This window comes from Eublepharis macularius, chromosome 11 (genome assembly GCF_028583425.1).
Source record: "Eublepharis macularius isolate TG4126 chromosome 11, MPM_Emac_v1.0, whole genome shotgun sequence".
NCBI classification, from domain to species: Eukaryota; Metazoa; Chordata; class Lepidosauria; order Squamata; family Eublepharidae; genus Eublepharis; species Eublepharis macularius.
The window spans coordinates 90,576,117-90,595,953 of NC_072800.1; the positions used below are offsets into that span (position 1 = coordinate 90,576,117).

Sequence of the window (19,837 nt, forward strand, 5' to 3'; positions counted from 1 at the left end):
GATTGCCTTCCGCGCCGCCAAGCAGCACGGAAGACAATCTAAACTCCCCTCTGTCTGAAGATCAGGGGGCGGGGCCACCAGCCATGTGGATTTTCAAGAGGTTCCGGAACTCCATTCCACCACGTTCCCGCTGAAAAAAAAACCCTGAATATCTCTATTCTATCTTTACTGTCTATCTTCATATCTAACAGTGGTTTTGTTACAAGCATATATTACAAACTATATTGCCGATCTCTTTGCTTTCTATTCTAATTTAGACTTTTTTCTTACTTATTCTTGATTTCTAAATAACTAGTCAAAAATACTTTCCATTTTTCTTGAAATTTTGAGATTGGTCTGTTATGTACATAAGATGTTAATTTTGCCATTGCGTGCATCCTAAGAAGAGAAGCAGGAAGTTGAAGCACGATCAGTCAGCAATGGAATAAATTGCTCCAGAGCTCTCAGACACTTGGTTTATTCCCCACTATGGTGCACCTAGCATTCAGCTTGAGTTTCCTGCCCTGAGCAGTTACTCTGATGCCCACAATGATGAGGTCATAGCTCTGGCGTCCTTCCTTCCTGTCATGTGACTCTGATGTCAAGTGCTTGTAGCTCAATAGGACCCAGGTCCAGAAAGAGTGAACTCCACCACTCTTACCTGTTTTCATGACTAGATCTTGAGGATCTCGTCTGCACTCTCATGTTGAACCACTGAACTAAGCCTCTCCCCGCCCTCCCAAAACAGCAGTGATATGTCAGAAACTCAGGGTGGAAATACATGTTATGAAGTAACTAGGGATGCTCAAATGAACCTCATTTCATGTGTGTGTGTGTCCCCCGCTCCAATTTTCTATGCACTCGCTTGCACAGTCACGCTTCAGTTTGCTCCCTGTGAATACATGCGTTCATGATCAGTTCCTCCTCAACTTTTAAAAGAATCCCAGTTTCCTCCACCTCCCATATCCATCCATTAAAATGCAGATCGTGACACTTTCTCACACCTTAAAGAAATGCAAATTGGGAAATCAAAAGGAGCCTACAGTACTTGTTCTTGCAGCAAAAACAGAGCTGAATTGGCACTCTGCCCTCTCGACTCACTTGCAAATGCAGTCACACAAAGGAAGGTCCTGTGAAAGTGGCATGAATGTGCAAGAAAGTGGCATGCACAAGCAAGGACAACTTGCCCGTGAAGTGAGGACCACACATAAAATCCTGCATTTGAGCATCCCCAGGTAATTTGCAACATGTATTTCCACTCTCATCTTTAGACGCTGTTGGAAATGAAATGCTAGAAACTCCGCTTTAGCACAAATGCAGCTGTCTTACATGCCTAACATATTCTTTAGCATTTGAGCCAATCCCCTCGGTATTTCACAGATGTACAACCATCGTGTCAAAATGTGGCCATGCAGCAAGAACAGAGGTTTCTGTTACCTTTCACCTTCAGGTGGAATTTAGCCAAGGGTGCTCCAGGGGCAACCTGAATATCATGAAGCTCGTCTAAGATCTGCGGTAGCTGCTCCTCTTCCGTCATGGATTCCACTCCTTCTTGTTCACGGCTGGCTCAGGGAAAAGAAAGGAGACTTTTGACACTTGCCACTTCAGTGGAAAAACCAGCATTCTGTGTGCTACAATGATCACAAAAGAGTGTTTCAGCAGCCAGACAAGATAAAAGGGGTAATTGGCCAATGTGTACGATGGAGGCTTATTCAAGTCCAAACTTAGGACAGAATAGTACTGGTTTTCCATCTTTACCCTTCTGTGTCTTCTGATGACAAAGAGGAAAAGAGGAATATGATACTCAAGGATTTAAGTACTTGACTGAAGTAGTAAGTCCATGAAAGAAGCTAGTTAGAGAAATTCAGGCCTGTTTGTTGGTTTATTATTATTATGGTCCTTAGACCAAATATACAAAAGAAAACACATATTTGAAACATTACATGTTTTAGATTAAAAGTTTAAAAACAGTTTAAAATCGGATTTGCATCTAGGTATCATAAGATTTTCTTATCCTGAGTACAGCCATACAAAAACCGGCTGCTTGATGTGTGATCTTTGCATCTTTATCAGATAAAAGAAACTCCAGTTTAACTTTTTTGGAGAGGTCCAGATTTCCCCGTAACAGTGGAATAATAAACTTATTGCGTGCCAGCTTATAATACGGACATAAGAAAAACATATGTTCCAGGGTCTCAACTTCCCTTGTCTGGCCTATGTTGGACAACATAGAGTCAGGATAAATCATGTCATGTCATTAAGTAATTTTGCAAGCGTGCTCCAACTAAGCAAGAGTGATTGACTCTCTCTGGCTTCATCTCCCCATGTTCTTAACTTCCCTGATCAGTTCAGATTTACAGCATGGGCAATCTGTTCAATCTTAACAGCTGTATCATGCTTTTGAAGACACATCCAACATAGCCTAGCAAATAATAGGCATGTTATGGCTGGAGCTTTCGAAGGTAACAGAATGTTTCATTGAATAAATGATGTCGTCACCCAACTAATGAAGTAGGAAGTTAGTTCTCCACATGTCACAACACAACAAACAAGTTAGGTCAATGTAACAGTTTTCCTGTGTGCAATGTTGATACTTTACCTGGAGAAATACCCTTTGGCACTGTAGTAGGACGAGGTCTCCGTTGCATCTCCTGCTGTATCATAATCTGTACTGGTCACTAATCAATAGAAAAGATTCTATATGTCACATGCTACTTTTTCATTGGTGTTTCCTCCAAGCGCAGTACAGGCAAGCATGAGAGAGAGGGTGGGCAGGCAATGTAAGTACTTGCCTGGGCAAAGGAAGAAGTTAAATGGCCGAGAAACAAAGAGTCTACTCATTTCCCTCCACTCCCTGATCCTTTACCTTCTTCCATGATAAGAACTGCTAGAGTGGGCCCTCTACTTGGAAAGCCTCTTCTTTGCAAGCCTAGCAAGGTTTCTAAGAGACTCATGGCTCAGAACATTTCTAAACTTCTCAGCAGAGTGGAATGTTGTTTGTTTTTTAGGTTGAATTCTGCCAAGCATTGTGACTAGAGGCGAGCACAAATCGGGAAAATGGTGGTTTGTTGCAGTTTGTGGTTCGTCACGTTTCACGAATCATGAACCACAAACTGGCATGAAATTGCCCAGTTCACGAACTGGTTCATTTAGTTCGTGAATATGTCACTTCCGGGCAGCAGATGGTCTGCAGAATGCCCATCCCCTCATTGCCTAGGATACTGATTGATCAGTGCCAGGCTGTCTGCAGTGACGAACCAAAAAACGAACCAAACGAACCGGCCTAAAAATCATAGCAGTTTGTCGCCGTTTGTCAGAAATGCCCTCCAATGAACCACCGGTTCGTGAACCCAAAAATGGTGTGGTTCGCGATGAACTTTGGTTCGTATTTCGGTTTGTGCCCATCTCTAGATGCGATTTAACATCAGTGTGTACAACTGCATGCTAAAGTCCCAATATCAGCACAGCCCCAAAATTTTATGGCCTCGTGGCCAGTAGCACTGGGACCGAACTTCAAACTCGGTACATCATCCAGACTAAAGCATCTTCCAGAGAGGAAAAGCCTAGAACAGGTCATGTTCTCAAGGAGGACATAAAAATACTAGATCTTACTGCAAAATTTCCCTTGCTCAGAATGCTGCAAATGCTTCTTTACTTGCTCAGGAATTTGCTTCCATTTGTAATCAGCTATTATTCAATCTGTGTTGTGTGTTCTATATATTATATCAAAAAGAGTCCAGTAGCACCTTTAAGACTAACCAATTTTATTGTAGCATAAGCTTTCGAGAATCAAGTTCTCTTTGTCAGATGCCTGATACAGATACTGGCCAGTATCTGTATCAGGCATCTGACGAAGAGAACTTGATTCTCGAAAGCTTATGCTACAATAAAATTGGTTAGTCTTAAAGGTGCTACTGGACTCTTTTTGATTTTGCTACCACAGACTAACACGGCTAACTCCTCTGCATCTATATATTATATGTATTCCTAAACAGGGGCAAATGTGACCCTAAAGATTTTCATTAATGATATAGTATTCCCGGTTTGGGATGTTTAATTCATAATACTGTTTTGCCTCCCAGGGTTTTGTCTTCTGCTCAGAGGAAACTAAAGTAAGAATAAAGAATAAAATAAAATATGGTATGTTTAATTCTAGAGAGCTTAACTGGTAGCTCTCCTATGTCCTCTAGTGGTAGCAGTGTAAACAGCAGTTTGGAAGAATAGTAAAGTGAATCTCATTGAGTGGAAATACATGTTACAAAGTATGGAGGGGCGCTCAAGTGAACCTCATTTCACACATCCCCCCTCTAACTTTTCATGCTCTCACTCACACAGTCACAGATCAATTTGTTCTGCCTGAGTACATTCACATATTCGATATCAATTCCCCCTCAACTGCTAAAAGTATCCTAGGCTGTTTACAAGTACCAGATTCTCAGTTTCCCCCACCTCCACATCCATTCATTGAAATGCAGCTCTTGACACTTTCTCACACTTTAAAGAAATGCAGATTGGCAAGTCAGAGGAGCCTAAAGTACTTGCTCTATGGTGTCCATTCCTGAGAGTTCTCGCTGCAAAAACAGAGCTGAATTGGAGCTTTGTCCTCCTGACTCAGCAGTCGTACTTAGCTGCAAATGCAATCACACAAAGGAAGCTTCCCATGAAAGCGGCATGCATGTGTGCTAACAAAACACAACCTGCATGTGAATTAAGGACCACACAAACTCCTGCATTTGAGCATCCCCAGGTAATTTGCAATGTGTATTTCCACTCATTGAAGTTCGGTCATGTGGAAATGTGGACAGTGACAGCTGGGTAAAATGGGGATACCTTTATCACTCCTTGCATTCAAAATCGATCCTTATCTCATTTGCCTTCCCAGTTTCACAATGTAAGGTTTATCTTTTCACGCCAGGTATACTGGATTGGTTAATATATTCCCATATCATTATGCTTTAGACCTTGATCATCAAGGGTCATCAGTACTCACAGTCCACTCGTAGCTCTGCTTTAGTCGAAGACACCCCCATGCTGTTCTCAGCCAGACAGCGATACACCCCCATGTCGAGAGGAATGACCGCAGTGATGATCAGCTGGTGGCAGCCTTCCTGGTCCTCGTTGATCATGTAATGGTCATCCTCTTCGATGACTCTCCCATCCTTGAACCAGCGGACGGTAGGGGTTGGTTTACCGATCACAACACAGTCAAAGCTGACCGGATAGCCATCCTGCACCTCTTGGTTTTGAAGTTCAGTTATGAAGATGGGAGCTGGAATGATTTTGAAGAGGATGATGGTAACAACAGCAATAAAAATGGATTTATATCTATATGTACATGGCAGTAGAATACACAGACTGTTATATGACAATATGTCTTTAGGACAAAGCGAACAGGCACCTAGAATGGAGCGTGGGATTTTTAAGATGCTTTGGGTGTGCCTGCAATGGCACTTTTCAGGACTGTTGCAAAGGAGCCAAGCAGCACAACTGTTGGTACAGTTGCTCTTTCCAGATTTTCACGGCTCTGGAACCATGTCAGCTCGGGTCATTCAATCCCAGACTTATTAGGTAACTGAGAAATTCCTGCTTTGACTCCCCGATCAAGTGTTGTATGTCATTTATTTATTATTTATTTAATTAATTTATACCCCACCCTCCCCACCAATGGGCTCAGGGCAGCTAACAACATTCATAAAACATAATGAATTAATCACAAAACCATAAAAATTATAATATTTAAAAAGTCATTAAAATAGCATCTCGTGTTGTTATTTAAGCATGGATTGTCGGACGTTATTGTCTCAGATAATGGTGGAAGACAGAAAAAGAAAGTGCAAGGCCAGCCCAAATATTATGATAATGTACAAAGAGCTTCACATCGTACTTGATAGGTATGAACAAGCCACACATGAAAGCAACATGAGTGCCAATCATCTGCAGAAGCCCAAGATGTAACAGCACAGACCCACAAAGTATGGTCATAAGTTGCAGCTTCGTGGGAGCGCCGGTCATCTGATTGTGAAATGATTCAGCAGTGAATAATGGGAAGAATGCTTCCTTTTACATGGACAGTATTACAGGAAATGGACAATCCCTTCTCCTGTGCTAATGAGATGGTATGAACACAAACAGCCCTTGGCAAGGACTGGGGCATAAACCTTTCTCAGAAGTATCATTCTGGTTAGGCCCTTGGGGAAATTTATTTATTTTATTATATTTATATTCTGCTCTCCCTGCAGAGCAGGCTCAGAGTGGATTACATCACGATATAAAACAGTTAGCACAATAAAACCAAATTCAATTTATAAAATCCCGCAGCACTCAAATTGCCCTTCCCTCACTAAATGTGAGCTATTATAAATAATCTATGCAGCAAAGTGGATCCTGCAGTAAGGCCTGATATAACTGCAGCTCTGAAGCTCAGAGGATATTAGGGTTGGATAGCAACTGGGTGAGGCTCTTCAACCATTGCCCCCCCACCTACTCTATCAAAATATTTGCATGCATTAATTACTTACCAGTATCAGATGTTAGCAGAGGCGGTGGTGGCCGTTTCACTAAGGTCCGTAGCTGCCCCGGAGCAGATGGGGTCGCTTTCCCTATGCGCAACTCGATCTTTTTACTTCCTTGATCGAGGATGTCAATCTCAACGGCGATACCCATAGCAGCAAACATTTCTCTAAACCGACTGGCTGCTGTGTTGGCCTCCGACATGACTTCAAACTTGATATAGATGTACTTGTCATCTTCACGGTAGGTTTGATGATCCACTTCCGCTATGTCTCCCTCGTCAGCACTGACAAAGAGTTCCTCCTCCACATCTGAAATCTCAGTGGAGATCTTGGATTTGAAAAGCTTATGCAGCCTCCTCCCAGCTTTCCGGAAGGCGTCGTCCAGCTCGCTGCCGGAAGAGCTCTCCGTTTCGCTGTCAGAAACCTTCTTGGCGGGTTTGTGCTTACGCACGGGTATTTGAGGCGGGGCAGTCACCATCACCTTGGCACTGTGGGAGACCTTGCCAAATTTATTGGACGCCTCACATGTGTACTTGCCCGTGTCATTCATCTCCAGGCCAGTGATAATCAGGGAGCAGGTCCCATCGTTGTAATTGTCTATATGGTAATGGCGCCCATCAGAAATTTCGTTACCATCTTTCAGCCAGCGGACTATCATATCGGTTTTGCTCTGGGCCACACATTCGAGATGAAGGTTGCCTCCTGGCTGACCCGAGAAGTCCTTGAAGGTCTCAGCAAACACAGGACATTCCTGCTGCTTGATCTCCTTCCTTACTTTATACCCTTTGAAAGCAGCCTGGATTTTCACAGCTGCCTGAGCCATGGAAGGGTCATTTAAGTCTCCTTCTAGGACTTCTGGCTCCGCCAGCTTAGCAGGAGGAGCCTGTTCCGTTGTTTCAATGCTCGTCTTCTCCCATTGCTTATAGATTTTCTCTGCAGAGACCGTCTGGACTTTGCTGCTGACGCTAATAGTGGACGAGCCAGCCTTTTTGAGGTAGGCAGTCAGAGAAGGAGTTGAGGCTCTCGACTCATCATCTGAACTCGTGAAAGAGAAGTCTGCTTCTCCTGCTTTTGCCGACTCATCACAAGTAGAACATTCCTCGGAGTAGCGGGCGATCATCTCAGCTTCTTCCTTCTTCTGTTTCTGAAGTCTGTCGTCTTCTTCTGGCACTTCACAGATGGAGTCAAGGGTTGGCTCCCTGCTCATCCGCCGCTTCTTGCCAAGAGCTTCCCACAAGAGGTGGAGATCTCCCTCCTGAGCAGCTTCAGGTGGTAAACTGGGTTGTGCCTGCCCATCCACCATCTTGCCGGCTGAAAGTGAACAAATTGAAACTGAAGCCAGATAAGACAGAGGTGATGATGGTTGGGAAGGAGGAGATCTTGAAGGACATCATGCCCCCCACTTTCACTGGGGTTCAAGCTGACCTTTGCAGACTCGGTTACCAGCCTAGGGGTTATACTGGATCCAGCATTGCTACTAGAGAAACAAGTTAATGTAGCTGCAAAAAAAGGTCTTCTACTAGTCCAGAAAATGGACTCCTAACTTGACATGGTCAATCAGGCCACCTGGATCCATGGCATGGTAACATTCAGATTTGACTACTGCAATGAACTCTATGTAGGTCTCCTCTCAAAGTCAACTGAGAGACTCCAGTTGGTGCAGAATACCACAGCTCAATTACTATCAGGAGGTAGGCAGAGCATGCATATTTCTCCTATTCTGCAGTCTATCCATCAGTTACTGTGCTCAATTCAAGATTTTGGCTTTTGCATACAAAGTCCTTTATGGCCTTGGTCCCATAAATCTATAGGACCGGCTCTCTCCCTATGCTCCACCATGGAAGCTTCACTTATTTGAACAGGGCCTTCTGCAGGTGCCACCTGCAAAGGGACAAAATCAACAGCTGCCTGTACACACACATTCTCTATAGTGGCTCCCTCCTTAACAACAACAACAGCAATAATAATAATAACATTCAATTTCTAGTTGAGCAAGTCTTTGAAGAGGCAGTATATATTTTCCCCAAATAAATAAATAAGCAAACAGTTGCAATTCAACGTCACAAAGAAACTAGCACAGACACGATATATCTCTGGCTAGTTTCTTCATACTTTCCATGCCTCTGACGAAGAAAGCTGTGGTTCTCGAAAGCTTATTCTACAATAAAGTAGGTTAGTCTTAAAAGTGCTACTGGACGCTTTACTATTTTGCAACTACAGACTAACATGGCTAACTCCTCTGCATCTATGATCATGGAAAGCACCACATTCAGCCGAACAGAGAGGAAATCCATCAACCTCATGAAGAAACTAGCACCGATACGATATATCTCTAGCTAGTTTCTTCATACCCTCCATGCATCTGAAGAAGAGAGCTGTGGTTCTTGAAAGCTTATGCTACAATAAATTTGGCTAGTCTTAAAAGTGCTACTGCTATTTTGCAACTACAGACTAACACGGCTAACTCCTCTAGTTGCAATATTAGTGTTTGAACTATGCCATAAACAGTGTCAGCAGTGGATTATATTTAGACAAATACAATTAAATATCCATAGACAAGTACAATTAAATATCCACAGAGACTGCAAAGGTCAACATTTCTGTGCACCTGTAAGAGATTCCAGAAGTACATGGAGCTTAATGTACTTCAGTGTCTGTGATAGCCCCGCTGTCTACATAGAGCTGTTCCCACACTGAAACTCAGAGAAACATCTCTACTAACATCGAAGCTCTATGGGAGCTTTCCATCACTTGCTGTCTGTGTTCGCAAGCAATCCAGAGCCCTATACAGAAAATGTGAATATATTAAATCGGCTTTTTCTGAGTCGGAGTCATCTGTAGGTACCAAAGTAACCATAATTATAGAATACGAATCTGGGCTTATAATGGAAACCGAACTGTATTAGGCAAGGAGACTAGGGCCATTTCCACACGGCCTACTTTATTCTGCAAAATAGCGAAATCTCACGCGAAATGTCACGAGAAGATGCTGTTATCGTGAGATTTCGCACGAGATTCCTCTATTTTGCACGAGATTCCTCTATTTTGCAGAATAAGGTAAGCCGTGTGGAAACGGCCATTGATTAGTAAAGAATGTGAAACAGAAAAGCAAATGTTTTCTTTAAACATTTGTTATAGCAAAACAAGGTACCTTCGACAGAAACACTGGCCGACGTTTTTATCTCAGGAGAGGCCATGCAGGTGTAAGTTCCTTGATCTTCTGTTTTAAAATCATGAATGATGAGTGCCTGTGTTTTGCCTTCAGAGATAAGTTCATATCTTCCTCCAGGCTGGACTTGTTCTTTTCCTTTGAGCCAGACAACATCTTGGGCTTCTTTGGACAATTCACACTCCAAGCGAGTCTTCTGTCCTTCCACAACAGACTTGTCAAACAAAGGTTGAGTGACCCCAGTAGTAGACTCTGTAATGGGATACAATGAAACCAATGAAGGTGGTTAATTAGTTTTATTATTTTACAGATGATTTCATATTTGCTTTGCCCTTTATGCTTTGGAAAGTAATAAGCATTATAGCAAAATGGACAGCACTGGTGAAAAACGAAAGTAAGAATGCTGAATTCCTTTAAAATCTAGATTTCAATTAGGCTTATAGTAGCCTTAGTTTCCGCTGTTCCAACACCTCCATCATCCTATTCACAATTAAGGTAGCACAATTGTTTGGGTTGCAGTTGTGAATCTAAGGAGTGGCACGGCTACACCCAAAATTATTGAGATCACACTTATCCAACAGTGCATTACCCTCAATATTGAAACCAATGATAATCAATATAATAACCATCTTACTCCGCAATTTGCATGTGCAAACATTGTTCACGTGCAGAGGCATGTTTGAACATTAGAAGCTGTTACTGAAATGTTGTCCCTAATTGACCAACAGAAAGTAGCTAGAACTGGGACCGGCACACCCATGAGACTGCAAACTGCTCATGCATCAGTATTCCTGTGATGATCCACGCTGCCGCATTCTGCACCAGCTGTAACCGTCGGATCAGGTTCAGGGGAAGCCCTGCATAGAGTACGTTATGGTAGTCTAACCTAGAGGTGACCATTGCCTGGACCACTGTAGTCAAGTCACGGGATGAAAGATAAGGGGCAAGTTGCTTGTGACAAGCAGCCCCCCCCCATGGCTTCTTGCCAGAGGGGGACATGGTTCCCCCGGTCTGTGGAACATCAAGCAGTTCAAAACCCACCCCATGGGTTCTTGGTTCCTGAGGGATTGTGCAATAGGAATGCTGCTATGTTTTACTAACTGAAACTGTTTTCAATTACCTTGTTACCCTTTCTTATGTTTTGATGTGATTCACTTTGAGCCTGTTTACAGGGAAAGCGGAATACAAATGTAATAAATAAAAATAGTTGTATTGATATTTTGTAGTCCTTGGAGCTTATGGAGTCGATTATCAACTGTATATTTTGTTTATTTATTTAATTGTAAATTTGCTATGGCCAATGGCTAATTGCATTAAACTTAAGACTACTACTGAAATAAAAATAAAATAAAAATAAAAAAATAGAAGATGAGAGCTGCTGTGACTCAGCCTGAGGCATGGACATTCCTAACCAACATGGTTTGATTTACTTCCCTCCTTTCTTTTGCCTAGAATTTAATCTCCTGGGGGAATCACTCATAGTGGCACTGCCTTGTCCCCAACCCCAGATGAAAGAAGAGAATTGGAATGGAGTGGGATGCTGAAGATTGCTCGACTGGAGCCATAGTCACCAGGATTGTGGCCTGTCCCAACCTACCTATGACAGATAACTTGGCAGACACAATGGCGTCCCTCGCAGCAAACGTCACCTCTCCAGAGTGATGCGGCTGAGCATTATTCAGTATGAGTTTGTAGCTATTCCCTTCCGCCTGGATTTCCCAGTTATCATCCACTTGGATATCCACATCGTTAATATACCAAGCCACCTCGTTAACGGGCACGGCTTCACTTAAAACACAGCTAAAGATTGCTTGACCCCCAGCAGTGACTATAATGTCAGTCAAAGGCTGCAAAAATTCCAAGCGCCATCCTGAAATAATAAAGAGGTAAGCGATCAGCACCGTCAAAATAAGGAAGACCATAAATTTAAGGTCGTGCTAAATAGATGCGCAACTGCAGCTCACCAGAAAAATGAGGAGGACTATCACAAAACTTGTTTCAGTTGACCGGAGATACCAAACACCCTTGGAATCCATAGCTATGCAAATCAAATTTGTGGCTAGAAAATTATTAGAGTAAAATTTTATAAGCTAGGATAGACGAGCAAAATAATGACCTTGAAAGGATTTTTATCCTTCTCATTTTTATCACAATATCTTGGGCTTTGCAAAGTGCAGAATTTTTCAAAAGGACCAGAATGGCAGAGGGCATATTTGTAAAAAATCTTGGCATCAGTAGTCTGGTAGAAGAACAAAGCAGGGGTCACTTTCTGCATTAATATTCACATGTGTGGACCATCGAGGAACAGTTTCTTCCTGTGATGCAGTGGTAATATTGTAAGCCTCGGAGAACATAGGAGAAATCCACAGCAATCTCCCAGAGTCCATTATGGTCCCGATTTCCAGGAGAAGCAGCGTGAGTGGGTGCTAGAGCCACAACACAGACTCCTGCTGTAGGAGCTAAGTGCTCTGAGATTACTTTCATGGCATGTGTAATCTACTTTGAGTCTTAGAGTGGAAATACACACGGCAAATCACCTGGGGACGCTCAAGCGCAGGATTTTATGTGTGGTCTTCAATTCATGTGCAAGCTGTTCTTGTTTGGCGCACGTGAATACCACTTTCATGGGAGCTCCCTTGTGTGATTGCATCTGCAAGCGAGTCCTTCACTACAGAACAAGTACTGTTGGCTCCTTTGACTTGCCAGTTTGCATTTCTTTAAGGTGTGAGACAGGGTCTCCTGCAGGTACCAGGCTGCACACAGGTGAAAGCAGCAGCCCGTACACAGGCTTTCTCTGTGGTGGCCCCTATCCTGTGGAATGACCTGCCTGAGGAAGTCAGAAGAGCCCCCACTCTCCTGGCTTTTCATAAACAATGCAAAACTGAACTATTCAAAAAGGCTTTTTACTCAAATGGGAGGGCTGCATTGTAGGGAAGATGCTTTGCTAATGAGTTAGGGACCGTAGACTCCATCACTATATTGCCTTACATATTATCTGCTGCTTTAAATATGTACTCCTATGTACCACCAGTGCTCCATGTTGTCTAAGAGCCAAGCTACAAGTGACGCCTTACACAGATTGGACGCTTGTCAGCTTACCTCAAGTTTTGATGGGAAATGTAGGCATCCTGGTTTTACAGCTTGGCTTTCCATTACAGCTGCAAGACCAGGATGCTTACATTTCCCATCAAAACTTGAGGCAAGCTGACAAGTGTCCAACCTGTGTCAGGCGTCACTTGTAGCTTGGCTCTAATGTTAGTCCTAGAATTGATTATGTTCTGCTTCAGTATTTTTTTCTACTCTGTATTGGATTCTTGCTGATACTATGTCTTTTAAACTTGTATCTATTTACCCTATGGTATTGTTTATGAAATGTCCTTTATCCTGTATTGAAATGTACTAATCTCATACTGTGTGATCCACCTTGAGTCTCAGTGAGAAAGGCGGACTACAAATGACATAAACAAACAAACAAACATTTCAATGAATGGATGTGGTGGGGGAAACTGGGATACTTTTAGCAGTTGAGGAGGAACTGATATCGAACGTGTGAATGTATTCATGGGGAGCATGATTGAAGTGTGACTGTGCAAGTGAGTGCATGGAGAGTTGGAGCGGAGACACATGAAATGAGGTTCACTTGAGCATCCCTAGGCACTGTGTAATGTATATTTTCACCCTTAGTGAGAAAGGCAGGCAATAAATAAATAGAATCATAGAAATATAGGGTTGGAAGGTATCTCCAGGGTCATCTAGTCCAACCCCCTGCACAATGCAGGGAATTCACAACGACGTCCCCCCCTTCACACGCACAGTGACCTACATAAATAAATACATGTGAAAGAGCAATGTCACAAAGAATCTCACATTACAAAGGTCACTGTGGACGCTTCCCACTCTCTTAGCCCAGCATATTAAACACACATTAAGCTGCTTTATACTGGAATTAGACCACTGGTCAATCAAGGTCACTATTGTCTACTCTGACTAGCAGCAGCTCTCCAGGGTCTCAGGCAGAGATCTTTCACTGAAGATGCTGGGGATTGAACCTGGGACCTTCCAAGCATGTGCTCCACTACTGAGTCACAGCCCCTCCCATACAAAGTTGTGGGGTAGAACAAGTATCTGTTATCTAGTTCAATGGGACTATGGGTGCAATACAAGCAGGGCTCATTTTGAGGGGGAACGCGCCAGAACACAGTTCTGGCAGTTTCCCAAAGAGGTCACATGTCAGGTGGCCCTGTCCACCCGACTCTTGGCCATTTTGAGCCTATTTCAGCCTGGATTGGGGCTGAAACAGCCTGGATCGGACCTCTGACAGGTGGTGGATCACTCTCCCACTCAGCAGCGACCCGATCCTGGCCATTTTGGGCCCCTTTTCGGCCATTTTTAGCCCCTTTTTGCCATTTTGGGCCCAATTTCGGCCCTGAAAGGCCAGGATTGGGTCCAAAACAGCCAGAACAGGTGATGTCAGGGGGTGTAGCATATGCAAATCAGTTGTGCTAATGACACACTTCTGGTGATGGCAAGGGGCATGGCATATGCTAATGAGTTATGCTAATGAGTTCCTCCAGCTCTTTTTCTACGAAATGACCCCTGAATACAAGTTGCCATTACCTTTTACTGTCAAGAATGCAGAGGTCACCACATCACTAGCGAGGAAAGTCACCCTGCAGCTGTCTTGGGTTGTCAGATTCTTCAAGAGAAGGAGATGCCGTAGTCCATTTTCAAAATAGACCATCTCGATGTTTTCAGAGGTCTTTGCGGGTTCATCATCAAGCAGCCAGTTATAATTGTAGCACTCTGGCTTGGAAAGGTAACATTCGAACAGGGCTTCACCTCCTTCCACAACGTCGACGTTCTCTAGGCCCTGGACAATCGTGTTCTTGGCTGTTTTAAAAGACGAATAATTGAATCAATCGTATTTGAGCATTAATTACCTTGGAAATACATGAGATTATACTGATTGGAAAGAGATCTTTAAAACGGCAGCCAACTGGTTTTGTGACTACAGGGATACAGGATTGGACCCAAAGATCCTCATCTTTATTTACGAGTCATCGTGATATATACCTCTGAAATGATGGCGTTTCGTTTGATTACTATGTAAGCACTTTCACAGCGACCTGAGTTTGAACAACACTGTGATGTTGGCATAAAAGAGAAAAGATCTGCAACTGGCTCACAAGAAGACAGTCTTCCATTGCTCACAGTGAGCAGAAGTTGCCAAATTTGTGCAGCACAAACAGCTGGCTCAGTTTCCGTGAGCTGAAGAAGAGGATGGCAATTGGGGGAATTGCTTCAGGACAGAATGTTCTGTTTTTAAAGTCACAGATTAGAACGAGTGATAAATCTGGTTTTTTTTGTTGTCCAGTATAAAACATCTGAAGGAACTTCATACCCCCTGTTAGCAAAATGTCAGTAAGATGCTTGTGTGCAGAACATGATGTGGAATAATGGCAACCGAGTAATGGGTGTGAGATACCATTTTAAATACTCGTTAATACTTGCTGTAACGTATAAAATATCACTTTGTCATTATAGATACTTTATTTTTATTTTTAAACAGATGGTTTACCTTAAGACAGCGAACAAGCAACAATTAAAACAAACATAGCTAAAGAAATGATAAAATATTTTTTCTAAAAAATCGTATGATGTCATCAAGTTAATAGCAGCCAATAATCACCAACAGCAGTTAAACAACATGTACAAGCTTTATCCCAAGTGTACACTAATAAAATCAACGACAACCACAACAATATTTTGTATTTAAACAGCACTTTAGAGTTCAAAGCCCCCCCCCACACATTATTTCAATAATCCTTACAACAGCCCTGTAAGGTAGGCCACTGCTGCTGTGTTGGATCCAATGACTTCTTTCTGCTAGGTTTTCATTTTTGGCTGACACCTTTCTCCAGGAGATCAAGGGAGTCATTGGATCCGATTTAGAAGAAGGGAGTTATTGTTCCCATGATAAAGATGGAGAGGTGACTTGTCTAATGTCATCCTTGTAAATTCATTCCTGGGATAAGCTTTGAACCCAGTGCTCCTCAGCTCATATGTTTAGCCATGTTATCATGTCAGATCTTTAATAATAAAAATGACTTTATCATATCACATTGTCAGGAGATTAAAATATGAAGACAGCTCAGGGAAAGGCCCTAACCAGGCTGAGGCCAGCAGGCATACTGCCCCACCTGGACAACTGGTTTGGCCCATCTAGAAATGTGGCAGCCCTGCCCAACAGAGAAGGCTGGCTCAAACCCTAGATCTTAGGAATGACAGCTGGTACAGGAAGTAAGTGTGGGAAGGCAGCAAAGGATAGGCTGATCTTGTGAGATCTTGGAAACTATGCAGGGTTGGTACGTGGATGGGAAACCACCAAGGAAGACTCTGCAGAGGCAGGCAATGGCAAGCCACCTCTGTTAGACTCTTGCCATGAAAACCTCACCAGGGGTCACCATAAATCAACTATGACTTGAGGGCATTCTCTACCACCAATAGGGTTGCCATAAGTCAGTTGCAACTTGATTGCACACACATACATCCAGGGAGAAGGATGTTCTAAGATGGAGCTGGGTCCAGGCATAATGGAGGGGTACCTGGCTGCTTCCTCTTCCCTCTCTGGCTTCACCAGGGCCATAGCTAGGGTGAGGCCAGTAGGTGTGCCATCTGCTTGGAGCATTGTTACTGGATTTCCCCACCTGGCTCAATGGAGCATTGGCTAGATATGGCCAGGAGGTATCACTCAAGACTCTGTCGCACAGCATCCTTCCAGCAGAGATTGCCTGCTACCCTTACCCCCATTCCCACAGGCCAGATAAAATAGCTGCCCAGTGCCCCCCTTCAAAAAGCAAGTCTCACACACACAGTGTGACCTGAAACAGTCAACACACTCCTCAGTACTGACTCCACCTAGCATAGAGGGGAAATGGCTGACAGCCAGATAACTTTGCTGCCCGCGCTCAGTCGGTGCTGTGAATGCTCTCTGTATTCACATGACCGTCTTCTTTCCACTGTGGCAGAGCTCACCTTGAACATCAAGCATAGCCACAACTTTAGTGCCTCCAGCTTCGCAAGAATAGATGCCGGTGTCGCCTGGAAGAGCAGGCTTAAATTTCAGCTTGGCCACATTCCAGTCCTGCTCGATTACGATGCGTCGGCCATCTGCGTGAACTTCTTGGTCATTCTTCTTCCACGTGGCCTGTATAGGCCTAGAGTACTGGCAGACGAACTCCGCTGTGCCGTCTTCATCGACGGTGATATCCTGCATGGGACTGACCACCTCAATGGTTGGATCTGTCAACCGACACGTCAGGAGGGACATGCGTTAGCAGATCCTTCGGGAAGGATTATGGGCAGTTTTAAAAAACAGAATTTGGGCTGCAAAGCAAGTGAGATGCATGATAAGGGACCAGAAGCGCTGTCTAGTTTGATTAGCTTAGTGTTTGCTTGTGTCAGGAATTAGCATTAAAGAAGCAGATGGGTAAGAGCTATTAAGATAGCCGGCATGTGATGCGCAAGTGATAAGGTTAGAGCCATGTTTGTGTTGGTGCGCTTCCAGAGCTCAGAACCATGTTCAACACACACCCCGACCTGCAGATTGACATCATGCTAAGCTCCACAGCTCCAGTGCACAGCGGACAGAATACAACAACAGGATTGGAGTCCAGCGGCATCTTAGAGACCGACAAGATTTTCAGAATATAAGCTTTCAAAAGTACGAGCTCCCTTATCCTTCTAGCCAAACATTTAACAGCCGGGCCTGTTTGGACTTTTGCAGCTGCTCGTTCTTGTGTGGGCTTTCAATAATGCACAAAACCCCAAACTAGAAGGGTAATGCAGAGAGTTCCAAAGAGAGACCAATCCGTCACTAAACGTCAGCTTACAGTATCATTTGCATACCCAGTTAGGACTGGAATGCAGTCAATGATCAAGAGAGACTCTCTTGATAAAGGAGTGAGATAAGCTTTGGCCTGGACAGAAATGGCCACAAATAGAAAAGCAAAGAAGGCACAAACCGCTGCACTGAGGGCAACGTCCTGCAATACAAGCGCTAGTTCTTGATTTGCCTGGTGAATGAGGCTGGATGCCATACTTTGGGTTCTTTGGACCACTTCAAACCGGAAATACTCCTTTTGCTTGATAAATTAAGAATACTGTATAATTTGAAAGCGGGCATACTCTAACATTAGCATAAGGATGTTACCCTATTTCTTTCACATCATGCCTGGAAACTGTCCTGTCACACTCCTCTTGAATCCTGTGAACAAATTCCAGTGGGATTCTGGAAATGAGAAGCGTGAGTTGACTCTTGTAACTTTTATGACTAACTTCACAGCTAGTGGGCATCATTCCAGGTGTGCGTGCACAGGAAGAAGGTATGGCCCCTTCAACTTTTATAGAGAGGGAAATGCTTAGTATTAGAGCATGATTTGAGTCCAGTAGCACTTTAGAGATCAACAAGATTTTCAGGTTATAATTTTTCAAGACTGAAAGCTCACTTCTTCAGCTTATACTCTGAAAAATCTTGTTTGTCTGCTCTAGCATAGTGGTTAAGTGGCTGGGCTCCAAGCCAACACTCTGCTGGTTCGACTCTCACTACTGCCATGAACTGAGCAGGTGGCCTTGGGTAAGTATTGTGGGGATAATGATAACACTGACTTTGTCCACCGTTCTGAGTGAGGCATGCTCTAAGGTGCCACTGGACTCAAATCCTGCTGTTCTACTGCAGGCCAACACTGCTATCTACCTGAAACTTAATATTAGGAATGTCATGGAAATCTGGCAAATTTGATTTCCAAAGCAGATATTGTAGTTTCATTAGAGCAGTTGCTTATTCTTAATTCACTTTCTGTCTAATTCTGAAGGGGAAAAAGTTATTGAGGAAAGTCTAGATGTACAAGTGTTTTTGCAAGTGACAAAATGTGCATCCCATCTGCACTTTGATGGGCATCCTTCACTTGTGCTGTGTAATTCAGTGAGAAAGGCAGACCGTAAATAAACAAAATAAAATAATTAAATTTAATTTAAAATCTTACTGAAAAGGAATACTAGAGGTGGGCACGAACCCAAATACGAACCAAAGTTTGTCATGAACTGGACTGTTTTTTGGTTCATGAACCAGTGGTTTGTCAGGGGACATTTCTGATGAACTATGATGAGCCACAACACTTTTTAGGCTGGTTCGTTTGGTTCATTTTTCGGTTCATCCTGGCACTTATCATTCGGTTCATCCTGGCACTTATCATTCAGTTTCCTAGGCAACAGGGGGGATGAGCTTTCTGCAGACCTTCTGCTGCCCCAGAAGTGATGTATTCACGAATCAAACAAACCGGTTCACGAACCGGGCAATTTCATGCCAGTTCGTGGGTTGTGAAGCATGACGAACCACAAACCGCAACGAACCACCATTTCCCCAGTTTGTGCCCATCTCTAAGGAATACATATCACCTGCATCTGGATGTACATATGACTTGAGACCTGAACTTCTAAAAGATGTGCCATGGACTTCCCAAAGATTTTACAGACAATGGGATGGAAAAGCAAAATAATGATTTAAATACGCATATCTGTTTTGCACATATTTGTTTTGGACCTCATTACTAAAACAAGCACAGGATTGCAATAAAACATTTAACAGTCTATCTGACCTTCAACCATCTATGAAAATTCCTCCGTTATATTTGATCACTCTATCTGTCTTGATCTTAGAAACAGTCTGGAGTTTAAAAGAGACTTCATGGTTCTTACAAGCAGGGCTTTTTTTCAGCCGAAACACGGTGGAACGGAGTTCCACAACCTCTTGAAAATGGTCACATGGCTGGTGGCCCTGTCCCCTGATCTCCAGACAGAGGGGAGTTTAGATTGCCCTCCACATCGTTTGGTGCAGAGGGCAATCTAAACTCCCCTCTGTCTGAAGATCAGGGGGCGGGGCCACCAGCCATGTGACCATTTTCTCAGAGAGCAACCCACTGAGTTCCACCATCTCTTTTCCCAGAAAAAAAGCCCTGCTTACAAGCAAACCATGGCTTTCTCTTGCTTTACAGAAAAGTATACCCTCCAGTGCATGCACACAAATGGCCCTTGAAATGGCAAACTATTCCTAGTACTGGAAGAGATAGAGAGCTATTAAGCCTACTTCTTGTACGAGGACAAGATTTTTAACTGTAAA

The 19,837-nt window shown here is 43.4% G+C and overlaps 1 protein-coding gene across 4 annotated transcripts in view; it reads right to left on the reverse strand.

Annotated features, from left to right (window-relative positions):
- OBSCN (obscurin, cytoskeletal calmodulin and titin-interacting RhoGEF) overlaps positions 1–19,837 on the reverse strand; it is a 293,495-nt gene that overhangs the window by 128,626 nt on the left and 145,032 nt on the right. For all 4 annotated transcript variants that reach the window (XM_054991181.1, XM_054991180.1, XM_054991179.1 and 1 more), the window contains 8 exons: positions 16,696–16,962; positions 14,278–14,550; positions 11,258–11,530; positions 9,643–9,912; positions 6,498–7,802; positions 4,970–5,248; positions 2,579–2,657; positions 1,417–1,541 (listed from right to left, as the gene is read on the reverse strand). In XM_054991181.1, coding sequence (XP_054847156.1) covers positions 1,417–1,541; positions 2,579–2,657; positions 4,970–5,248; positions 6,498–7,802; positions 9,643–9,912; positions 11,258–11,530; positions 14,278–14,550; positions 16,696–16,962 — 2,871 coding nt within the window. The remainder of the gene's footprint in view (positions 1–1,416; positions 1,542–2,578; positions 2,658–4,969; positions 5,249–6,497; positions 7,803–9,642; positions 9,913–11,257; positions 11,531–14,277; positions 14,551–16,695; positions 16,963–19,837) is intronic.